Source organism: Saccharomycopsis crataegensis (genome assembly GCF_037102585.1).
Source record: "Saccharomycopsis crataegensis DNA, jcf7180000000075, whole genome shotgun sequence".
In the NCBI taxonomy this organism is placed as follows: Eukaryota; Fungi; Ascomycota; class Saccharomycetes; order Ascoideales; family Saccharomycopsidaceae; genus Saccharomycopsis; species Saccharomycopsis crataegensis.
In genome coordinates, this window is record NW_027043822.1 from 954908 (window position 1) to 974054 (window position 19147).

At 36.3% G+C, this 19147-nt stretch overlaps 8 protein-coding genes across 8 annotated transcripts; 2 read left to right on the top strand and 6 right to left on the bottom strand. All coding sequences in view use genetic code 12, as the record gives it.

Moving 5' to 3' along the window:
- Nucleotides 1-609: 609 nt before the first annotated feature.
- Nucleotides 610-3921, bottom strand: DASC09_025460 (uncharacterized protein; the record flags this gene model as incomplete). The annotated part of the gene is made up of 1 exon (XM_064996149.1): nt 610-3921. One exon carries the CDS (start codon nt 3919-3921, stop codon nt 610-612), a length of 3312 nt encoding a protein of 1103 aa, XP_064852221.1.
- A 533-nt stretch (nt 3922-4454) lies between these two features.
- Nucleotides 4455-5663, bottom strand: DASC09_025470 (Jjj1 protein; the record flags this gene model as incomplete). The annotated part of the gene is made up of 1 exon (XM_064996150.1): nt 4455-5663. One exon carries the CDS (start codon nt 5661-5663, stop codon nt 4455-4457), a length of 1209 nt encoding a protein of 402 aa, XP_064852222.1.
- Nucleotides 5664-6989: 1326 nt separating this feature from the next.
- Nucleotides 6990-7364, top strand: DASC09_025480 (uncharacterized protein; the record flags this gene model as incomplete). The annotated part of the gene is made up of 2 exons (XM_064996151.1): nt 6990-7090; nt 7154-7364. 2 exons carry the CDS (start codon nt 6990-6992, stop codon nt 7362-7364), a joined length of 312 nt encoding a protein of 103 aa, XP_064852223.1.
- An 824-nt stretch (nt 7365-8188) lies between these two features.
- On the top strand, nt 8189-8848 carry DASC09_025490 (uncharacterized protein; the record flags this gene model as incomplete). Its single annotated transcript, XM_064996152.1, has 1 exon — nt 8189-8848. The coding sequence occupies one exon, from the start codon at nt 8189-8191 to the stop codon at nt 8846-8848; it is 660 nt and encodes a 219-aa protein (XP_064852224.1).
- Nucleotides 8849-8992: 144 nt separating this feature from the next.
- DASC09_025500 (MFS transporter) lies at nt 8993-10498 on the bottom strand (the record flags this gene model as incomplete). Its single annotated transcript, XM_064996153.1, has 1 exon — nt 8993-10498. One exon carries the CDS (start codon nt 10496-10498, stop codon nt 8993-8995), a length of 1506 nt encoding a protein of 501 aa, XP_064852225.1.
- Nucleotides 10499-11522: 1024 nt separating this feature from the next.
- On the bottom strand, nt 11523-12206 carry DASC09_025510 (uncharacterized protein; the record flags this gene model as incomplete). Its single annotated transcript, XM_064996154.1, has 1 exon — nt 11523-12206. One exon carries the CDS (start codon nt 12204-12206, stop codon nt 11523-11525), a length of 684 nt encoding a protein of 227 aa, XP_064852226.1.
- A 1278-nt stretch (nt 12207-13484) lies between these two features.
- DASC09_025520 (uncharacterized protein) lies at nt 13485-16079 on the bottom strand (the record flags this gene model as incomplete). Its single annotated transcript, XM_064996155.1, has 1 exon — nt 13485-16079. The coding sequence occupies one exon, from the start codon at nt 16077-16079 to the stop codon at nt 13485-13487; it is 2595 nt and encodes an 864-aa protein (XP_064852227.1).
- A 214-nt stretch (nt 16080-16293) lies between these two features.
- On the bottom strand, nt 16294-18921 carry NGG1 (histone acetyltransferase NGG1; the record flags this gene model as incomplete). The annotated part of the gene is made up of 1 exon (XM_064996156.1): nt 16294-18921. The coding sequence occupies one exon, from the start codon at nt 18919-18921 to the stop codon at nt 16294-16296; it is 2628 nt and encodes an 875-aa protein (XP_064852228.1).
- Nucleotides 18922-19147: the final 226 nt, after the last annotated feature.

The following is a 19147-nucleotide window of genomic DNA, read 5'->3' on the forward strand; positions in this document are numbered from 1 at the left end:
TAAAAAAAAATTATTTCAAAGACCTTAGATTAAATCCCAAAGTTGGAAGGTGATGTTCCAACTGAGCTCGGCTTAAATGCAAAAATTAATTATGTTTCAATTGACCTTGGACTAAACTCCAAAACCATGTACCAGAGAATACTCTTCTTGATGCCAGTTTTCCTTTTCCAGAGCAGGTCCACCATCTTTTCAAGAAACCGTACATGACAATACTGAGGCAACGAAGTCAGAAACATGATGATACAGGAGGCATCTTTGTCGAATTTACATAGAAGTGACATGTATCAAAGTTTTATTATATTACCTTATAAGTCACCAAAATTCAAACAAAAACAAAACAAAACAAAAACAAAACAAACAAATATAAATGAAATATATATATATATATATATGTACACTATATATATCATATAGTACACCACAATCACCATTTATCAAATTGATGAGCCAAAACCGAAAAAAAAAAAAAAAAAAATATAACAATAAACAAATAAATAAAGAAAACCTTAACTTTTTTTTTTTCAAACAACACTCAGGAAATTTTCACATCAATAAATATCGTGAAAAAAAAAAATCCCCGACACAAATAATCACCGATTATCACATCTTTCAAAATATATCATGACGACTGGTTTTATTGGAATTGGACACAAAAATGATCTTATCCTCCTTATTATCCCACACTTGGTCCTTGTATCTTGTAACCGATGGAGGTTTTTTCCCCTTCTTGGTCTTGAAATCTTCAATCAATAATGCATTTTTGATACTATTATGATTGAGCTTCTTATTCCAATTAACGCTCGGATGCATCAAAGAGTCTTCATAAAGATCATCTAACAATGTGTCATCGGTAAATCCCAAATAGTCATCAGTGGATTTCACACTAGTAGTTTTGGAATCCCCTGGCAACGAATTAATAGGAGTAACGGCCCGGGAATTCGATCTCGTTCTCCTACCAGCGGTCTCTTTGGTGCCGATTTTCGGATCGGGAAATAACCCTGATCCATGAGAATTTAGAGATTCAAAGAAATTGTCATAAATCGGACTGGTGAAATATGGCCGGAATACCGGTTGGTTAGGAATTCCTTTGTCAACTTCTTTCTTCAATCTATTCTTTTGTTTGAGAATAGAGGTTTTTTGTACCGTGGATTTTTCCAGTTGTTTTTTCGCCAATTCATGATTCGGCGCCTCAATGTTCAATGATTTATAACTATTGGTATTCTTGATTAAAATGATTTTATTATGATTAGTTGGACTGTCCTTGGTAGCTTTTTCTCCCGAATCTACAAAAGATGATTCATTAGTACCGATACCACGATCCTTACCATTATCTTTATCAGTCACCGTCTTTGAGGCTATGCTATCCCACAAATATTCCGCACGATCACTAGCCCACTTTGGGGTAGTTGGCTCAACAATTTCCGAAGTATCGTTTCCTGAATCACTCGAGACATTGCCGGTGCTTCCATGAAGCTTCTTTTCTACTGGTAAACTAATCGTCTCGAATCTCGATCTACCTTGTCTGTCAATGAATTGCTCTAGATCTTTTTTGCCCACTTCACTTTGCAATCCAATGATATCCCCAGTACTTCTATTATCTTTGACCTTAAATACTCCATTGAATACTCCATTGCCATCTTCGCAATATTCATCCTCCGAGTCATTGTTTCCAAGGCCCAAATAATTTTCTGCCAAGTCGTCATCTGACGATTCAACAATCATTTCTGGGCGGTATGTCTTATCATTTTTCCGTAATTCTTTAAAACTAGCAGAAATTTTATCATCAGCAGAACTACCAGGATAATTTTTTGCAGGTAGTGGCTTTAATGTTTCATTAGAAGCTCCCGGCACCACTAAGTTGATGTCATCCCCATCCAGAGATTCAACAATAGTTGGTATTTTCAAAGGAATAGAATTTGTTGGTACTTCCACAGAAGTTGGTAATTCTTGACTCTTCTGGGTTGTAGGAGACACTGGGTTACTCTTGTTATCTTCGGCATAATCCAATTCCGCTTCATTATCACTTTCAGAACCATCACTATCGGAATCATCACTATCCCCACCCAAATAAAAAGCAGCACTTTTAGATCGTCTTCTATTATTGACATCAACTTGAAGACCTTTGAGATTTAGCCCGCCGCGGTCTTGGAACGATTTAGAAGTGCTGATAGACGAAGTGCGATTCCAATTCAATCTAAACGAGGATAATCTACTTTTCAAAAAACTATTACTGGAAGATAGATCAACGCTTTTCCGGTTGCGGTCTTTAGCAGTACTGATAACGTTGTCAAAATTGAAGTTTCTTGGATTGATGGTATAAAACTCATCATCATTATTATCGTTATGGAGGGATGTTTGCAGAGATACCGATTTTTCAAATACCACACCATTAGTCATTCTAAAATTATTTTGATTATTATTATTATCCTCATTGGCCAAATTCTGTTGAGCAAAATTATAACCCCCAATGGCTAACAGCGAATCAGCTAATTTATCGGCCTTTTCAGTTGCTTCATCATTGGTGTATTTAATTGGCTTGTTGATTTCTTTGGGGTCATTGGTGGTCAAAATGGTGTTTTTCCGATGTCTTTTAGATTCATCCACTGGGACCTCGAGTCCATTAACCAAGGTATGGGAACTTGAGTTCTTTTCCACCAAAACGTAATCTTCTGGTTCTGGGTAACTGGTAGGATTCTTGAAAACGTCGAAATCAATGATTTTGTCATAATTGAAGTTCAGATCTTGATGATCGGGGTTGATTTTGCTGAAGCAAGGGAAATTTATATTTGAATACTCCAAATTCCATTGTTTATTGGTACTGGAATTTTCCGCTGTGGCAATTTTCGCCTTGTTTTCCAAAAGGATAAACGAGCTCGGAGGTATGTCGATGAAATTATATTCTTTGTGTGATTTTTGGCGAGTGGCGTTGCCATAATTATTCAAATAATTGTTTATTAAGCTTCCATGGGTTATCACCAAGCAAATATTAACAGTATCAGAGGATTCCTCTTGGTTTTCTTCAGTATAATAATCGATCAAATTGCAGGCGCCATTTAGGCATCGAGTGGTGAAGTTATCCAAATTATCGTTGAAAGAGCCATAATCTCCTAATCTATTCTTCTCCCAATTGCTATCATAACTAATATTCTCACGATTTTTTAACTCATTACAGAGCCATGATTCATTAGATTCCACAAGGGTATTTTGAACACGGTCGCACTTACCATCATTAGTAATCACATTGGCAGAAAATGGGATATTGTCCGACAGTGCAAGTTTGAAAAAATAATCATTATAATAATATTCACTAAGAAAATTATCGATCCTGATCATGAATTCCACCGGTTGTTGTATTTTTTCTTGATCAATAAGAGTTTTCAAATTTTCTATGGTATAGAGGGTGGTTTGCAAACAGCGCTTGTACGGAGATGAGTGGATACAAAACTTGATAGGCTTTTGAGATCCTGAGAGACTGGTTCTTAACCCAGAAAATAAGTGTTTTGCCAATAAGTAACATTGCTTATACGCCAAGTCACCAAATTGGGTCACTGGGTGGTCGATCAGAGAAACCCCCAAGGTATCACGTTGATCCTGTGTTTTGATGGTGGAAATGAACTCCTGCGTGATCGAATATCCAGGATCATTAGACAAAACATCGTATAACTTATGTAGTTTACTGAACTGAGTGTTATTGATGGTTTCCATGTATTTTTCAAGACATTTTTGCGTGACAAGGATCTTAACTAACAGCTGGTACAATCCATCATAGTTCTCCACTGGTGATGAAAATCCATGCTGCCGACTAAAAGCTCCCAGGAGCTCATCGTCTAGTAGCTGTTCTAATAGCTGAACCAAACTTTCAGGCGAAAGACAATCCAGCCGTAATGAATGACGAATCAATATTAGGCTGGTAAGTCTCATGATGACGACACACTGATGGATCTCAGTTCCTCAATTTTTCTCTCTATTCGTTGAAGATTGATGGATAATTTTTTTTCGGGTCGCGTGAGCTGGAACTATGAAATGTCTCTCCTTCCTATTCGTGCTTGTATCTCCTCTTATAGATTCTGGTGGATGGTGGAAAGTACTGTTGTTGTCGATGAGGTTACCTCGTAAAGAATGAACGATGACCACTTTTTTTATTTTTTTTTTCTTTTCTGCTTTCTTTTTTCACATGCCAAATTTGTATCCACTTACTTACGTAAGCACATAATATACGATATTCTTTTTAGTTATATGTATTTGTAAACATATATATATCTACATAAATAAATAGTTGCAATTTTTGAAAAGATATTGTATTTTTCTTTCTAATTATTGCCATCCTACAAGTAATTATCATTCTCGGAGTTTATTTCTACCAGAAGTTCCTCCGGGTCCATTTCTGTGGGTCAATAGCCTAAGGGAATAATCTATTAGGTATATTATACTCTATCACTACATCCTCTACTCAATCAGTCTAATCCCAAATCTCTGCTCTCTTTCATCATCTGTCGCTTCAATAAGGTCACCTCCTTTTTGTGCTTCTTGGACTTCTCATGTGCCAAAAACTGGTTCTCACTTTTGAAAGTCTTGTTACAAACAATACACTCAAATAATTCTACCTCCTCCTCTTCCTCTTCACTATCAGATCCAGCAACATCACCACCACCTATACGACCATTAGTCATGTCGTCTTGAATGGTATCTTCATCTAACGACCTGTTTTGCTTGGTTATATCAATACCTTCGAATGCCTTCTCCAAATCTTCGGGGTCATATTTCTGCCAATCTTGCAACTCAAAATTCTCGTTCATCTTCATTTTTTCTCGTTCTAATCGAAGTTGTTCATTTCTTCTTTCCATTTCAATTTTTGCCTTTTCCTTCCTCTTCCGTTCTAATTCGTCAACCCCCTTCTTCACTCTTGGGTCTCTCTTTTTAACAAATGCCACAAACGATCTAACCGTCTCATTATACTCTTTCTTCGCATTATCTCTGGTCTTCTTATTGGTCTTTTCGATGGCTCTTCTGGTTCTTCTATCCATACTGCTGGCGTACCGATAATGATCTTTCCAAGAAAACGACTTTACCGTGCTGAAATTGCTCCAGTTAGCATAAAACTCCCGCACTATTTTCTCATAATCACTATGCCCACTGCCAAATACCGGGTATTTCAAATCTTCCCCGACGTACCCTTCAATATCGTCGTTGAAAAAATTATAATCGTCCAACCCTTGCAGCTTTCCACTCGCCACTTCTTCGGCTGCCAAACTCTCGAATACTCGTCCGGCAACTTTGTAAAACCCTGCCACAGTATCATCATACCGACGATACAAATTAGGATCGAAAAATTTTAGTAAGTCCAGGGCGGTGATCCCAATATCTTCATCCAAATCCTCGCCGTCATCATCGACGTTTGTCTCTCGCAATATCTGGTTTTTATGTGAATCATACCATGCTCGTTCTTGGGGATCGCTTAATACTTCGTAAGCTGCCTTGATTTCCGCAAAGATCCTGGTGGATTCATCAACGTTGTCGGGATTCTTATCAGGATGGTATTTGAGCGCCGCCTTACGATAAGCTTTCTTGAGCTCAGAGTCTTCTGCCTGTACTGAGACCCCTAGAAGTTCGTAATAATCCTGCTTCATGATAATGGTTGATCGTATGGACAAAGTTCTCTTCATAGGCAGAGAATGTATTTGAAAGATTATTGAAAGTCTGCTCGGAAAACCGGTTGTAAATGCACGTGATCACCGGTGGGCTTATAATAATACACAATGTATTATATATTATACATTACATATCATTTATAGATATGGAGAGATTTGTTATGATGGACAAGAGATGTTTCGGACTATTTTTAGGGAGAAGAGGTTTCAAAAAACCTACGAAACATGTATTTGTAAACTGCAATCATGTCAGTAGTTCTGTAAAATACATAGAAAATCCATAATGAACTGAGAAAACAGGTAAAAAATAACAGACAGAAGAATCAAAAGAAGATTTTAGTTACCATTTAACGGTATTCAACTCATATTTATCAGAAAGCAGTGGACAATGTCTCATTTATATACTCACTTATGGTGGTGATCTTCCTCATTTTACTCTGCTCGACGACTGATTATCCCCATTTTTAAATAATGTGAACATCATTTATAGAGTTACAAACCATTTGGTAAGAACTCAATCGTTTTTCATTCAATTCAGCCATATTTCAACGCCCAAATTATTTTTATTAAAGCCATGTGTTATTTATGATCCGTTGACAACGGAACTAAGATATAGATAGAAATATATGTGGTGTTTATTTGTTTCTTAGTACTTATCACTCTGTTGATCACAATTCTGTAAACTAGAACTCATATAGTAAAAGAATAAGTGATGTTAGAGAGCCACTAAATCTTCTATCGCTCATTCCTGTTTGTTAAAAACCAAGAGAAAGTGGGTCCATATACAACTGATAGAAAAAGATATATAATGCTATTAAACATAATGACATTGTTCACTGAGCTGTACCAAAATGAAAAGAAGCAATTGATATAAGTGTAAATTGGGGTCATAATGTATGAAGTCACCATGTATTTGTTTGATGCCATCAAAGTTGTAACTATCTCATATTAATATTTTATTTTGCTGTCTTATTCTATCATCAATTATTATTAACTCATTATTGTGATTAAATAGACAATGAATCAATCTATTCTTTATTTATTCTTAATAATACATTTCTTACTGTGGTCATTCCTGAGTAGTTGTATCCCCAAGCCTTACCTCGAGTTAAGTAGTTAGAGACCAATTGTGATGGTCGCTATTTGACTTTTTCATTCGATATCCAATCTGCAGTCGGCATTTATGTGCATTGTTTACAGTATAATATATAATATATAAGGAACCATCTCTACATCTTTACCGGCACTAACCGTTGCTACACATGATTATCGATAAAAGGTATAAATACAAAACCTGATAACGGTGATTGTCTCTTCTCTTATCATTGACCTGACGTAGATATGCTTGATCACAAACGACAGAAACTTAATGGTATCGGTTCTCCCACAACCCTTAATAAATTGTTACCTATCGAAAGCTTACCTCGGGTTGATGGCAAAGCGTAATTTCCTAGAAAAATTAACTTGGTGGGAAACTTTTTTTGTGAATTATGGTCTTTGAATAGTTTATCATTATACAATGTCCATGGCATAGTTATTGAAAGACCAATAAAAGTTTTATTAGTAGTGCCACTTGAAAAATATGGATTTGCCCCAAATTTGGAATCATTAGAAGTGACAGCCAATGAAATTAAGAAGTTCACTGCTGATCTATGCAATCTTTCTAAATTGGATTGCAATAAAATGGAGAGTTTGAACCACTTAGAAAAATTATGAAACCTTCTAACATTGAACTTGCGAAACAATACATTTTCTCTGATCGAGCAAATTTCTAAAGGAATCCCTCCGACAAGTCGAAAATTGAACCTGCTAATTTTCGACAAGAATCCGATCGAGGAAGCGACAAAAATGAAAGATTTGAAGAAAATTAGAAACTTTGCTGATGTGAAATGCTATCTTCATATTCACTTGAAACCCTTTTTGGAATTAATGCTAAAATGCCGGCTAAATTTAAGGATAAGATTCGATGGTGGACTGACGGCTAATCAACATGGTATATAAATGATATAAATGGGATTGGTGGTCCTACAAAAATTTATTTTCTTTTGAAACATGAGATTTCTCATTTAAAGAAGTAAAATGGCTATTTTGTTTCATTTGTTGCAACTCCAAGATAACAGTGAGTCATACGGCGGCTCCTCACACAATATATATAGTAAATTTCAATTAAAAACCTCAATCTCGGCGAGGCCATTAAAGCAATTATGATATTTCTAGCCTTAAATGTTTCACAAGGTAACATTCATTATTGAAATAATGATCATAAGTTTTTCTGCATTTATAAATTGAAGAATAAAACTGTGTGAAGAACATTTAAGTCAAAATCATTACTATCTGTACCATTCTGACTCTTGGTCACATATATGAGCGCTTCACAAGCAGCAGCGCTATCTTTAATGATTATACGATTGCTAGAACAATGCTCTGGTTGCTATCAACTTTATTTCTTTGTTATTTCATATTTCAATAAATAATAGTTTAATAGTGATTTTAATTACCGGTGAATCTTGTGAGACTCAAAGAGAGTTAGTTCATTAATCATGTCTGTTAACCTGCCGCATTTCCGGTATGACATTATACCAAACGAATTGACAATCAAGGTACTTAGAAATATAAGCCTTTGTGAGTGTTTATTTCTAATTCGGACGCTCCCATCAAGTCACAGAACCTACCAATGTGCTGTGTTTTTGTTGCTTGAAACAGTAGAAATCTATTGTCATGGTGGAAATGAGAATCCTCGATGTTTTGAGGATATTTTTGAAATTAAAGATGAGTCTGAGACTGGGATTGATGAAATTACCTGTGATAATACAGGCCCATTGATTAGAATATTTTGCCTCCATCTCCCGAAGATTCTAAAATATCAATCTGCAATTAAAAAAATTGTGATATCTTGGACAAAAAATAAGGCGTTTGCTTGGAGACCTGCAATCTCCAAGTTGAATTTATCGATTATTAGGCTGTTCTTGGGATGCTGCACCAGAGTTATAGAAGTTGAACAAACATGTGGTTTTGAATTCCGATATCCTAAGTCGACGGAAATTTTGAAAATTCTCTCCGTGGAACGAAAAGGAGAATATTATTCTTTACCAAAATTTGGACCTTCCCATATTAATTTAAGCAAGATAAATTACTCACCAAATATCACGAAATTACATATTCGACTGATAAAATTCAAAAACACTCTCGCAGCTAATTAAGTATGGATGAAAAAAAAATAATGTCTTACGTGATAAATAGGAAGAGACATCTATTATTCTGTTGGATTAATTATCACATATTTAGTCTATTTATGTATCTATTATTTGGTATAAAATACTCTATATAAATGGAAATAATGTCTGTTAAACTTTGCTTTCTTCCACTGAACTTTTCTCATCATCTTTCCCGGCATGAATATCAATTCTATCTTCCTTCTTAACATCATGAACAAAAAATATCAAAAATATGGTACCCAATGCATAGCAGGCCACGCAAAAATAACTTCCATACTGATACTTATCACTCAAGGACTGTTTGTCTGTAACATCATCACCAATTATTGAAGTTATTACTGCAAATGATAACGCAACACCGAACTGAGCAAACGTCTGTGCTATGCCACTGACAATACCTTGAACTTCCAACGGGGTGGCAGTGATGATCATATTTAAATAATGCACAAAGTACAAACAGCTACCGAATGATAGCACCACTTGCCCGGTGAAGGAGAATTTCCAATAATAATCATGAATTTTGTAGTCCATTCTTGAGAATAGGATAAGACCTCCAGTGCCAATGAGAAATCCAAGCGTAGATATCCATTTTTCGGAAAATTTCCCATACACAACAGATAATCCGTATGTTGAGGCGATCATCACCACAATAAATGGCAAGTATCGGACACCCGCCATAAGTGGGGAGACTTCGTCAATATTCAAAGAGTACGAAGTATTGATAAACATGATGCCAAAGTACCCGCTGAAATTTAAGATTGAGATTATCACAAGAGGGCAAAAGTTAGGGATTTTCCAAACCGATGGCGGGATTAATAAATGAGTTTGTGCGAAATATTTTCCTGCCACATAACCTTCAAAAATAAAGAAGCATCCCACAAGCATAAACCCCACAATCAATGTTGCATATGATTTTGGCGATTTCCAGCTTTCTCCCCCTTCAGTGAATCCAACAATGATCAATAGCAACCCACTAATAAGAATTACAGACCCCATATAATCCAAATTCTTCAATTTATCCTTGCTTGGTGTTATCTTTGGGAAGTTGAAAAATGCAATGATTCCCAATATCAACGATATTCCAAACGTCACATAGGCTATCCCATGTTGATTAAGAGAGGTTTTCAAAAAAGCCCCACCAATTAACAATCCTAATGCAGTGCTTGTTGAAATAATACAAGTTAACCCTGCTAATGTGGCGTTTAATTGCTTTCCTTGGAACAAATTAGCAGTAATGGCGTAATTTGACGGTATCAATCCTGCGGCCCCAATCCCTTGTATCGCTCTGAAGACAATATAAACGTAAATATTGTCAACTATACCACAGATTAACGATGCAATGCCAAAGAAAAAAGAATTCAAGATAAATTGTTGATCATGGCCAATGATGTCCCCAACTCTTCCCTGAAACGCAATGAATCCGGAAAACGTTACCGCGTATGCTGACAAGGTCCATGAAGCTACGGTGGGAGAGATCCCATAATGCTGGTGGATAAATTTTGTAGAAACTAACAACGAAGAAACACTGAGCAAATCCAACATGGTACTTACAGACACCATAACATAAATCACCCATTTGTTTTGAAGCATCTTTGGGGTTTGGTGCTGGCATTTTTCTCTAAAATCGAGTGTCATGGCTGTATTATGTCTATCGAATTAAAATAAAGAAAACTCTCTCTACGTCCTACAGTAGAAAAAATAACCTGTTTATAGACATATTTTTTGTGGATAACAAGCTTTCATTGCCATTAGTAATCATATAGAATGAATCTGCTGCATTGTGGACTCGCGGAGGGTAAGGTCGGTCTTCAGGTAATTTGGCTGCATGCATAGTTGTCCCTTCATCAGATTTTATTATTGGCAACTTGTTCTAGAAGACATCAATCCTCAGAAACTCTATTTCAAGGCTTTTTATTATTCTAGGGATCTTACACACAGCAAAGGTCTGATAGTTGCAGAGTAGTAACGTTGAACCAAAACCCAACATCACTTGATAATTCACCCTGCATGAAAACTGACTGGAATGGTAACGATTTTAAAGCTATAATAACATAATAACAGATGCTTTGGTAGTGTGACCAATTAGGGACAGGTTTATTTCTAAACTATCAGATTTTCTGTCGAATGCTTTTTATATTTCTCAACCTTCTCACTATCAAATACATATATGTATATAAAATAATAATAGTTATTTCATCATTCGTGGTCGCATTTGCAAACTGTAACTGCTTGAAATTTAATTCAAAAACTCCTTAATTATATAAGGTGCTTTTAAATATGAGTGATCCAGAGTATTATTAATTATTTTCCATGAATTAATGTGCTCTACAAAATATCTTCTGTGAGAGGAACAAAATTAAGATGAAGCTGAGAATTAAGAACTAAATAACTGAAAAAAATCAAACGTTTAAAAAGTTGATATTGAATTAAGAACTTTCCAACCAGTGGAAAAGCACAAAAATGATGATTAATGGTGTCAAACTCAACCAGCGAGTCAAGTGGTAGAAAATGGTAATAATAATAGAATGAAGAATTGAAATTAAGAGGAAAAACCAAGACGGCTTGATCGAAATAGAAGGCAAACTTGAAGGAAAAATTATTTGGCGAAGATCAAAATTGAAGAATTGAAGAGTAATAAAGTGTTGACTATATGAATTAATCACAAAAACATAGCAGCAGCAGCACCAGCCAATCCTGCCATACCAGCAAGCCCACCAACTGCCAAACTACCAGCAGCATTGTGGTTTTGAGAAGTGGCAAGACCAGTGCTATATGGGTAAACCCCCGAGGTGTAACTGGTCAAACTGGTATCGGTTGTTGGAGAGGAAGCGTACATCCCAGAAACCGAACCATCAATGATTTCAAAACTAGTAGTTCCATCGTGGGTGCTGGCGCTATAGTACAAAGTGTGGGCTTTTCCGTTGTAGTCCCAAGAAGTCTCAGTGAATTGAATGAATGGATCTTCTTTCACGTATGCGGTGTGAGCATTTCCATCGATATCATAAGTAGTGGTGGTGTAGTAATCACCAAATGACACGATTTGAGTGTTTTCGAAAGTGGTGGTTTCGGTAACGGTAGCAGAAGCCATGTTGGTGGCGGCAGTAGTGGTGACAATAGATCCTCCATCAATACTGGTTGTGATGTATCCTTGGCCATTGGTGTACACCGAGGTGGAGGTTGCACCTTCAACAGTGGTATAGACTAATTGATCAGCGGAGTTGATGACGGCACCAACCGGAACAAAACTTTCTACATTAGTGACAGTGGCAACAAAAGAGTGAACAGTTTCGGCAGAAGCGATGGCCGCAAAGGCAGAAAGGACAAGAGGGTTGAAGAATTGCATTATTATTTTATAATTAATATAATGAGTGAATGAATAAATGAGTAAATGAACGAACGAATGAATGAGCGAACGAATGATTTAATGAATAAAAAAGGAAGGCAATCTGGAAATTAAGTAAGGAAAATAATATTATTTTATAGACACTAATGAAATGTACTCATTTTTTTCATATTATGGCATGTTGGCTGCCGAATGCACGTTGGGGCCGCAACATTTTTCTGAACATTCTGACAACAGTACCATCAATCAGTACTGGCCGTCACTGGCTATTATTAGAACCCCAAGACATTTAGTAAGATCAGAATAATAGAAATTAATAATACAGGATTTTTAATGGATTTTTTTGGGGCTTATTCATAATAAAAAAAAAAAAAAAGTGTCCTGGTATATTCTCTATTAGTTGGGTAGCTTATTTTTAATCTCGGAATGAAGTCGCTGGAAGGAAGAATCCTTTCTTTTTTTGTTTTTAAATATTTTCATTCTTCGGAATTTTCTGCTAAAAGTCGTATTAAGCAATATTTGCCTAGCAAATCATTCAACGTTCTCAAGAACTAACAACGTCCTGCGCTAGCATCTTATGCCGTGAAAAGAAAAAAAAATGGAAAATTCACAGAAACACAAATAGTAACAAAATAAAATAATATGCTACTAACGGCATGACTTGATAGAAACTGTCAAATAATGCTGTATATAGCATCATCAAATAAAATAATTTGAAAATTTTGCTTATGGCATTAATATGAGACGGCAGATAACCATAGAGATTAAGGGCTAATTCCATTCCTATAACAGAAAGCAGGATATACACGCCATTACCTTATGCATTAATAATCAATCTAGAGATTAATAGCGATAAAGCAAGACAGACTGGGTTTTGGAAAGGTGTTGATACTTGTGTCAAACAATATAGTTCCAATACCTTTTTTTGAGCCTTCTTCGTTGTTGTTACAGAGTTCTTTTCTAAATGGCGCATGAATTATGGAGTGGTACACAGAAATTTGTACGTAGTAACCCATCTATTATGAACTCAGTTGCAATAAAATAGCAAACATCTGAGTTGAATAGAAGAAATAGAGTTAAAAGAGTCTCACTGTCGCAGTGATTTGATAGCTTACAGGTGAGTCCGTTAACTAATAATAGTGATTCTATTTCTATATGATATTGTCCCCTTGTATATAGTATGCTAGGAGCCACCACCTAGGTGACCCGCACCTGTTGTCCTAAAGTGTCACCGTTGAATTTGGGACTCCCAGATAAAAAATCATTCTTTTTTTTTTTCTAGCACTGTCCATACCATTTATCATAATTCTTCTTCTTTTTAGATTGCCAATAATCAATCACTTTTTTAAATTTCATCAATCCTTGGCCTTCCAACTTTTTGTTATTCAAAATGCAAATCTTCTTTACTGCTTCAAAACTCTTGTTTAACTTCAACAATTTCACCAAATTAAACGCCAACCGCATTTTATTAGCTTGAAGTAACTCATTGAACAACCGGAGGAGATTAGAATCATGTTGAAGAGCAAATTTCAATAGTTGGTCCCTCCTTTCCTCTTGATCATCCTTGGAGAGGTTTTTTTCTTCCACATCTGACGATAATGATTTCATAAAGAACAATGCATTAATACTGGCCGAATCGAGATCGTTACCAGAGATCAATTTGTTGAATTTACTATTAGGGTCTTCAAAAGCATCATCATCGTCATCACCAATGCCAAACAATTTATTGATCCGGGCATTTTCAGTCTCTTCATCATCAAACAACGAATCTCCAACTTCTTCATCATCTTTCTTTTTTTCATTTTCTGCCTGTTCGAGTAACTTAGGGTCATTAAACGCAGTGTTTCTTGTTAATTCTTGACAAGTATCCACAGGTACTCGAAGTTTGAAATTATTAAGCCCTGGCAACGGAAACCAGGGAAAATTGTAACTTTCCACAGAGAAATAATCACTTTTATTCAGACTCTTCATGATATACCCTGCAGAATTCTCCACGATTTTCCGATTTTTTTCTAAAGCAGTTTGCTGGGCGATTTCTGCCTTGCTCAATGGTTTTGTTGGTTTTTCTTGTTCAGTTGCTTCCTCTGATTCCTCAGTTTTTTTTCTCATACGTTTATCTAAAATGTTTTGGGTTCTTTGCTTCTGCTTGATTTCTTTTTCAATCAGCACCACTTGCCGTTGGGCCCGGGATATTTTCCCCTGAATAATTCCCATTTTCTGATCGATAATTGCATCTTTAATCACTACCGCTTGAACATTCCCTCCAGTGACACTCAAAGGGAAATAAATCAAACTGTTATGGGTGGGGTTGAAGTTATTAAAGGCATCAAGAAGATTCAACATTGGTACAAACCCGGTATCCCCATCGTACACGTAAAGATATTCATTGGCATCAACATAGCTGGGGAACCCATTATCATTGAAAAAAATCCCTCGTAGAATGTCAAAAGTCACAATATTATCATTGAAAGTATTAACCATGGGGTTTCTAACCGTCTCAATATTTAATCGGTCATGTAGCATTAAATATCGGTCATTGACAACATCTTCAATGGAATAAAGGAATTCATAAGCGTAAGGATCCTGTATTTCAATATTGAAGAGAAAGTTATCACTGCCGAGCGACGCCACCGTCGGGAAACTTTTCCGCATTCCTAAGAGGAACCCACTACCCAGTGAATACATCTTAACCATCCCGGTGTTGATAAACACGTAAATAATTCTATTGGCAATGGAGATGGTTGATACAAATTCGTTTTTGAGAAGTTCGATTTTGGTAGTGAATTCCAAGTTATCACGATGACTTTTGTACAACAATCGGACAAATCTTCGGAGTTTACTCAACCCAGAGGTATCCATTCTATTTTCTCCATCATCATAATACCCACTCTGTGCTAGCGCCATACCTTGGCCGTCCAAGTAACATAAATCGTAGATATTGTCCACTGAAAACCAGAAATTATCCCTAATGGACTTATCAAATGTCTGGAACGTGACAATCGGAGTAGAAGTCTTTGTTTCAATCCATACCACTCCAACTTTATTCATGGTTAAATACTTTCTTCCCAAGTTCCAAGGAGTGCATCCTGGGGAAAACGGTATGATCTGGAACTTCTTGGTCTCAACCTTGGCAATTGCCGACTTGTAACCGGTCAAAAAATGTTGCACTTTGATGAATTGTTGATGTTTAATGTAATACGAGGTATATTGGCGTTTTAAAGTGGCCATTTGCACATCATCAAAGTCGTTGAAGTGATGGGCAATGATCTTATTGAGTCGCTCTTCCAAAAACATCTTGAACCGGAATTCTTTTGGCGGAAGCAATTTCACTAATTCCTGTTTTGATTCGAGATCTTTCAATCGTTTATGAATCAATCTTGCTTTACGATACGCCCGAAAATGTTTATCAGTGATCTGCAGGCTCTTTTCTTCTGGTTCATTTTCTTTTTCTTCATCATCTTTGTCCGGTGTTTCGTTGTATAATAAAGATTCTCCTTTAGAAGTTCCGACAGTGTATTTATTACGCTCTAACTTTGCTTGAGATAACAAAAACCGCTTCTTTGGCGGTAGTTGGTCTTCCAGGTTCTCTGTAGGTCGTTTTTTGTAATTCAAAATATATTCAAGTTTGCTAATTGGCTTACCAGCATCATCAACATTTGCATCAAAATCATCAGCGCCATTATCATCTTCTTTATCATCTTCATTATTGTCTTCATCATCATTATCAGCATCACTACCAAGAAAATCCATCACATCAGGACGTTCATCAGCCTCTTCATCGCTACCTTCTTCCGCCCCATCTTCGACAAAGGGGTTCCCGATTCCCCCATCTAAAGATTCTGGGGTATTTGATTCCTCATCTTCTTTCGACATTCTTTCTGTCACCTTGTTTTAGCGATTTATATAATATCTTATAGACAGATAGATAGATACGATCCATTTCCTTAGCAAAAATGATTTCTCAATTTCTCGTTTTTTACGTGTTGCGCGTCGGTGCCAACACGGTGGTTTTTTTTTTTTTTTTTAATTTTTAAAAACTTACAATAAACATATGTCAAAGAATTAATAGTTAAACATAAATGAGCATTTAATGAGCCTCTTGTACTTTCACAGCTTTGAATCTTTTGTTGACCTCAGCCTCTTTTGAGTCGTCTAATTTCAATTCATCCCGTTCAATCTTTATCCCTTCTGCCAATAAAATCCCATCGGGATGATTACTGGACTCCTCTGCTTCTTCATCATCATCATCATCAAATTCATCACGATCATTACCAAGAAATTCACTGTAAATCTCGTAAAACTCATCAAAGTTCTCTTCGGTAATCTTGGCAACTTTATCATTGAAAACCGATTCCGATGGGTAAGGACGAAGCTGAATATTCGCAGTGTAATTGAACAATGGCCCAATTTTTTCCACCCATTTCCCCCTTTTTTCAATAAGCGAGTTCAAAGTCTTATCAATTACTTGCTGGTGGCTTAATGATCCCGACGCCTCATGATCGTGAGGCGCTGCTGCTACTGTTGCTGTTATGGTTCCTGTCATCGGCGTCGAGGTCTTTTTATGTTTTTTGTGATGTCTCACCAAGATCTTCTGCTTTTTCAAATAATATTGATCGATTTGCTTGTTCAAATTCTCAAGAATATTGTAGAATTCTCGGAATGAAATTTCTTCGTAAACTTTCTTAAAGAGCACCTTTTTCCGTAAATTATTTTTCAAATTCACAATCTTCAATTGTCGCTGCAATTCTCGGAGCTCTTTAGAGATTTCATCATCTTGCTTGTTGGAAATCCAGGTTTCTTCAAACGTTTCATTCATTATATCTTCTGCTTCGTTCAATTTACTATTATCATCCCCGGATTTTTTCTTGTTTACCATCTCATTCTTGTAATTCAAATATACCCCAACGTACTTCAACTCCCGTTTCAAACGCTCCTCTAATGTCAGATAATCATATTTAGAATTGGTAGCCGCTTTCCCAGTAGAATATTCTGGGAAGAATATACTATTTTCATTTTTGCTGATCTCATGATCATCTTCAATTTTACCGGTCACTGCCTCTTTTTCATCATTGTCATCATTATTATTATTATTATTATTATTATTATTAGCAGTAGTACTTCCTCCATCATTATCAATGATTTCACTATCATCATCACATTTGATCAATGCTGATAGAAGTCTGTTAACCAATGGGCCACAACTAATATTATCTTTCTCTAAATCATTATCGGTGATTTCCAGTCCTGAGCCTTTCGGAACCAATTGATCTTTAATGTTTTCATTTATAGTTTCTTGAGGGGAAGGTGATCCCATTCTTGCAGTCCCATCTTCTTCAGCCCATACTTTGGTGTACAATTTTCCAAGCTTTGGGATGATGAATGGGTGGATTTTTGGGTTGTATGAGGCGGCAGTGGCAGCACTATGGTTGTTACCATTTCCTAAAGCATTGACCGTTATTGGTAGTCCATTAGAATCTATCGTGGTCGATGCCACTAATGGAGATCTGCCATGTTTAATAGAATTATTGGTGTTGTTATTATTATTGGTGTTGAATTGATTAGCGTAAAAAGAATCCAAATGCGACGAATAAACATATTTTTTTTTAAGAAAAATCAAGTCATCATCATCAAAAGGTCTATAATAGTGATCCAAATAACTTAGGAAATTGTTGAAGTTGACCTTGTTTTTGATTTCTTTCTGCTGATTGAAATCAATATCAGGAATTGGCCCGGTTAGATAATCTTGTAAATAATCGTTCGGGAACGTGCTTACCCCGTACAATTTTTTCAAATATTCGGGATCTCTTGATTTCTCTGCTTGTTTATCAGGAACAAATAAATGCAAATTTTCCGTGGCTTCCAATAAAGATGAGGAATCATGGGCCAGGGTTGGTATGATAGATGGTAGTTTCTCACCTTCCAAGTTTTCAGGAATTACCATATTTTGTTGATCTTCTTCTATTTTGACTTCCTTCTCGGTGGCTGATTCTGTTCTTTCCTCTGGTATAACTGAGTTTTCTTCAATCTTCTGCTTCTTTGAAGGGGGTTCCAATGACAGATCCTCGGATTTCACAGCAACCACTGGAGACGCAGATAAACTGACTGACCGTTTCCTTGGAGGGGTTTCATCATCTTCATCTTCGACAACCTGTTTATTCTTCATTGCACTTAACGGTTGATCTTCATTATCTTTTGGTAATAGGTCTTCATCAACCTCATCAATGGTTTTCTCTGGGCCATTGGCATTGAGGATTTCATTTTTGGTCTTCTCGGTGATCGAATAATCACTAGACAGTTTCCCACAACTTACAATATATTCCAAATCAGCCTTGGTAAACCCATTCACACCGTGGTTTAGTAATAGCAACTTCTTCACATCTAGGCTTGATTCATGATCTTCTAGTGAGGTGTTCTTCAAGTTCTTCTTTAATGCTTTGGCCAACGATTTCAAATTGAGCAATGTTTGTAAACTCAAACTTCCCAAGCTGTTCAAATACACCAAATCTCCATTGATAGTACCGACATTCATATCGTAGGTCAAATCAACCTGATTCAATATCTTGGAGATGATTGATGATGATTTTGTCGATTCAGTCACTTCGATGGTATTTGATCGCGTTTTGGTGACATCTTCTTTTGGTTGTTGTTCTCTAGAAGGATTGGAGAATAGTCTCAGTCTGCCACTTTTGGAGCGGTTGGAGTTTCTTGGGGCCATGCTCTATTCAATACAGAATATAATATAGATAACAAATGGCTGATGATGATAATATAGATAATATAGATATAGATAAATAGACAGGGAATTTTTTGGTGTTTTTGTGGATTTTTGCTGCTGGTTGTGGGCGATGGTCTGTGGAACCTTCTTAATCGACGATAATGTGGGGTGCTATCCTCAGTTTTGGTTACAATAACACCTTTGGACAATAATTATATTTATTGTT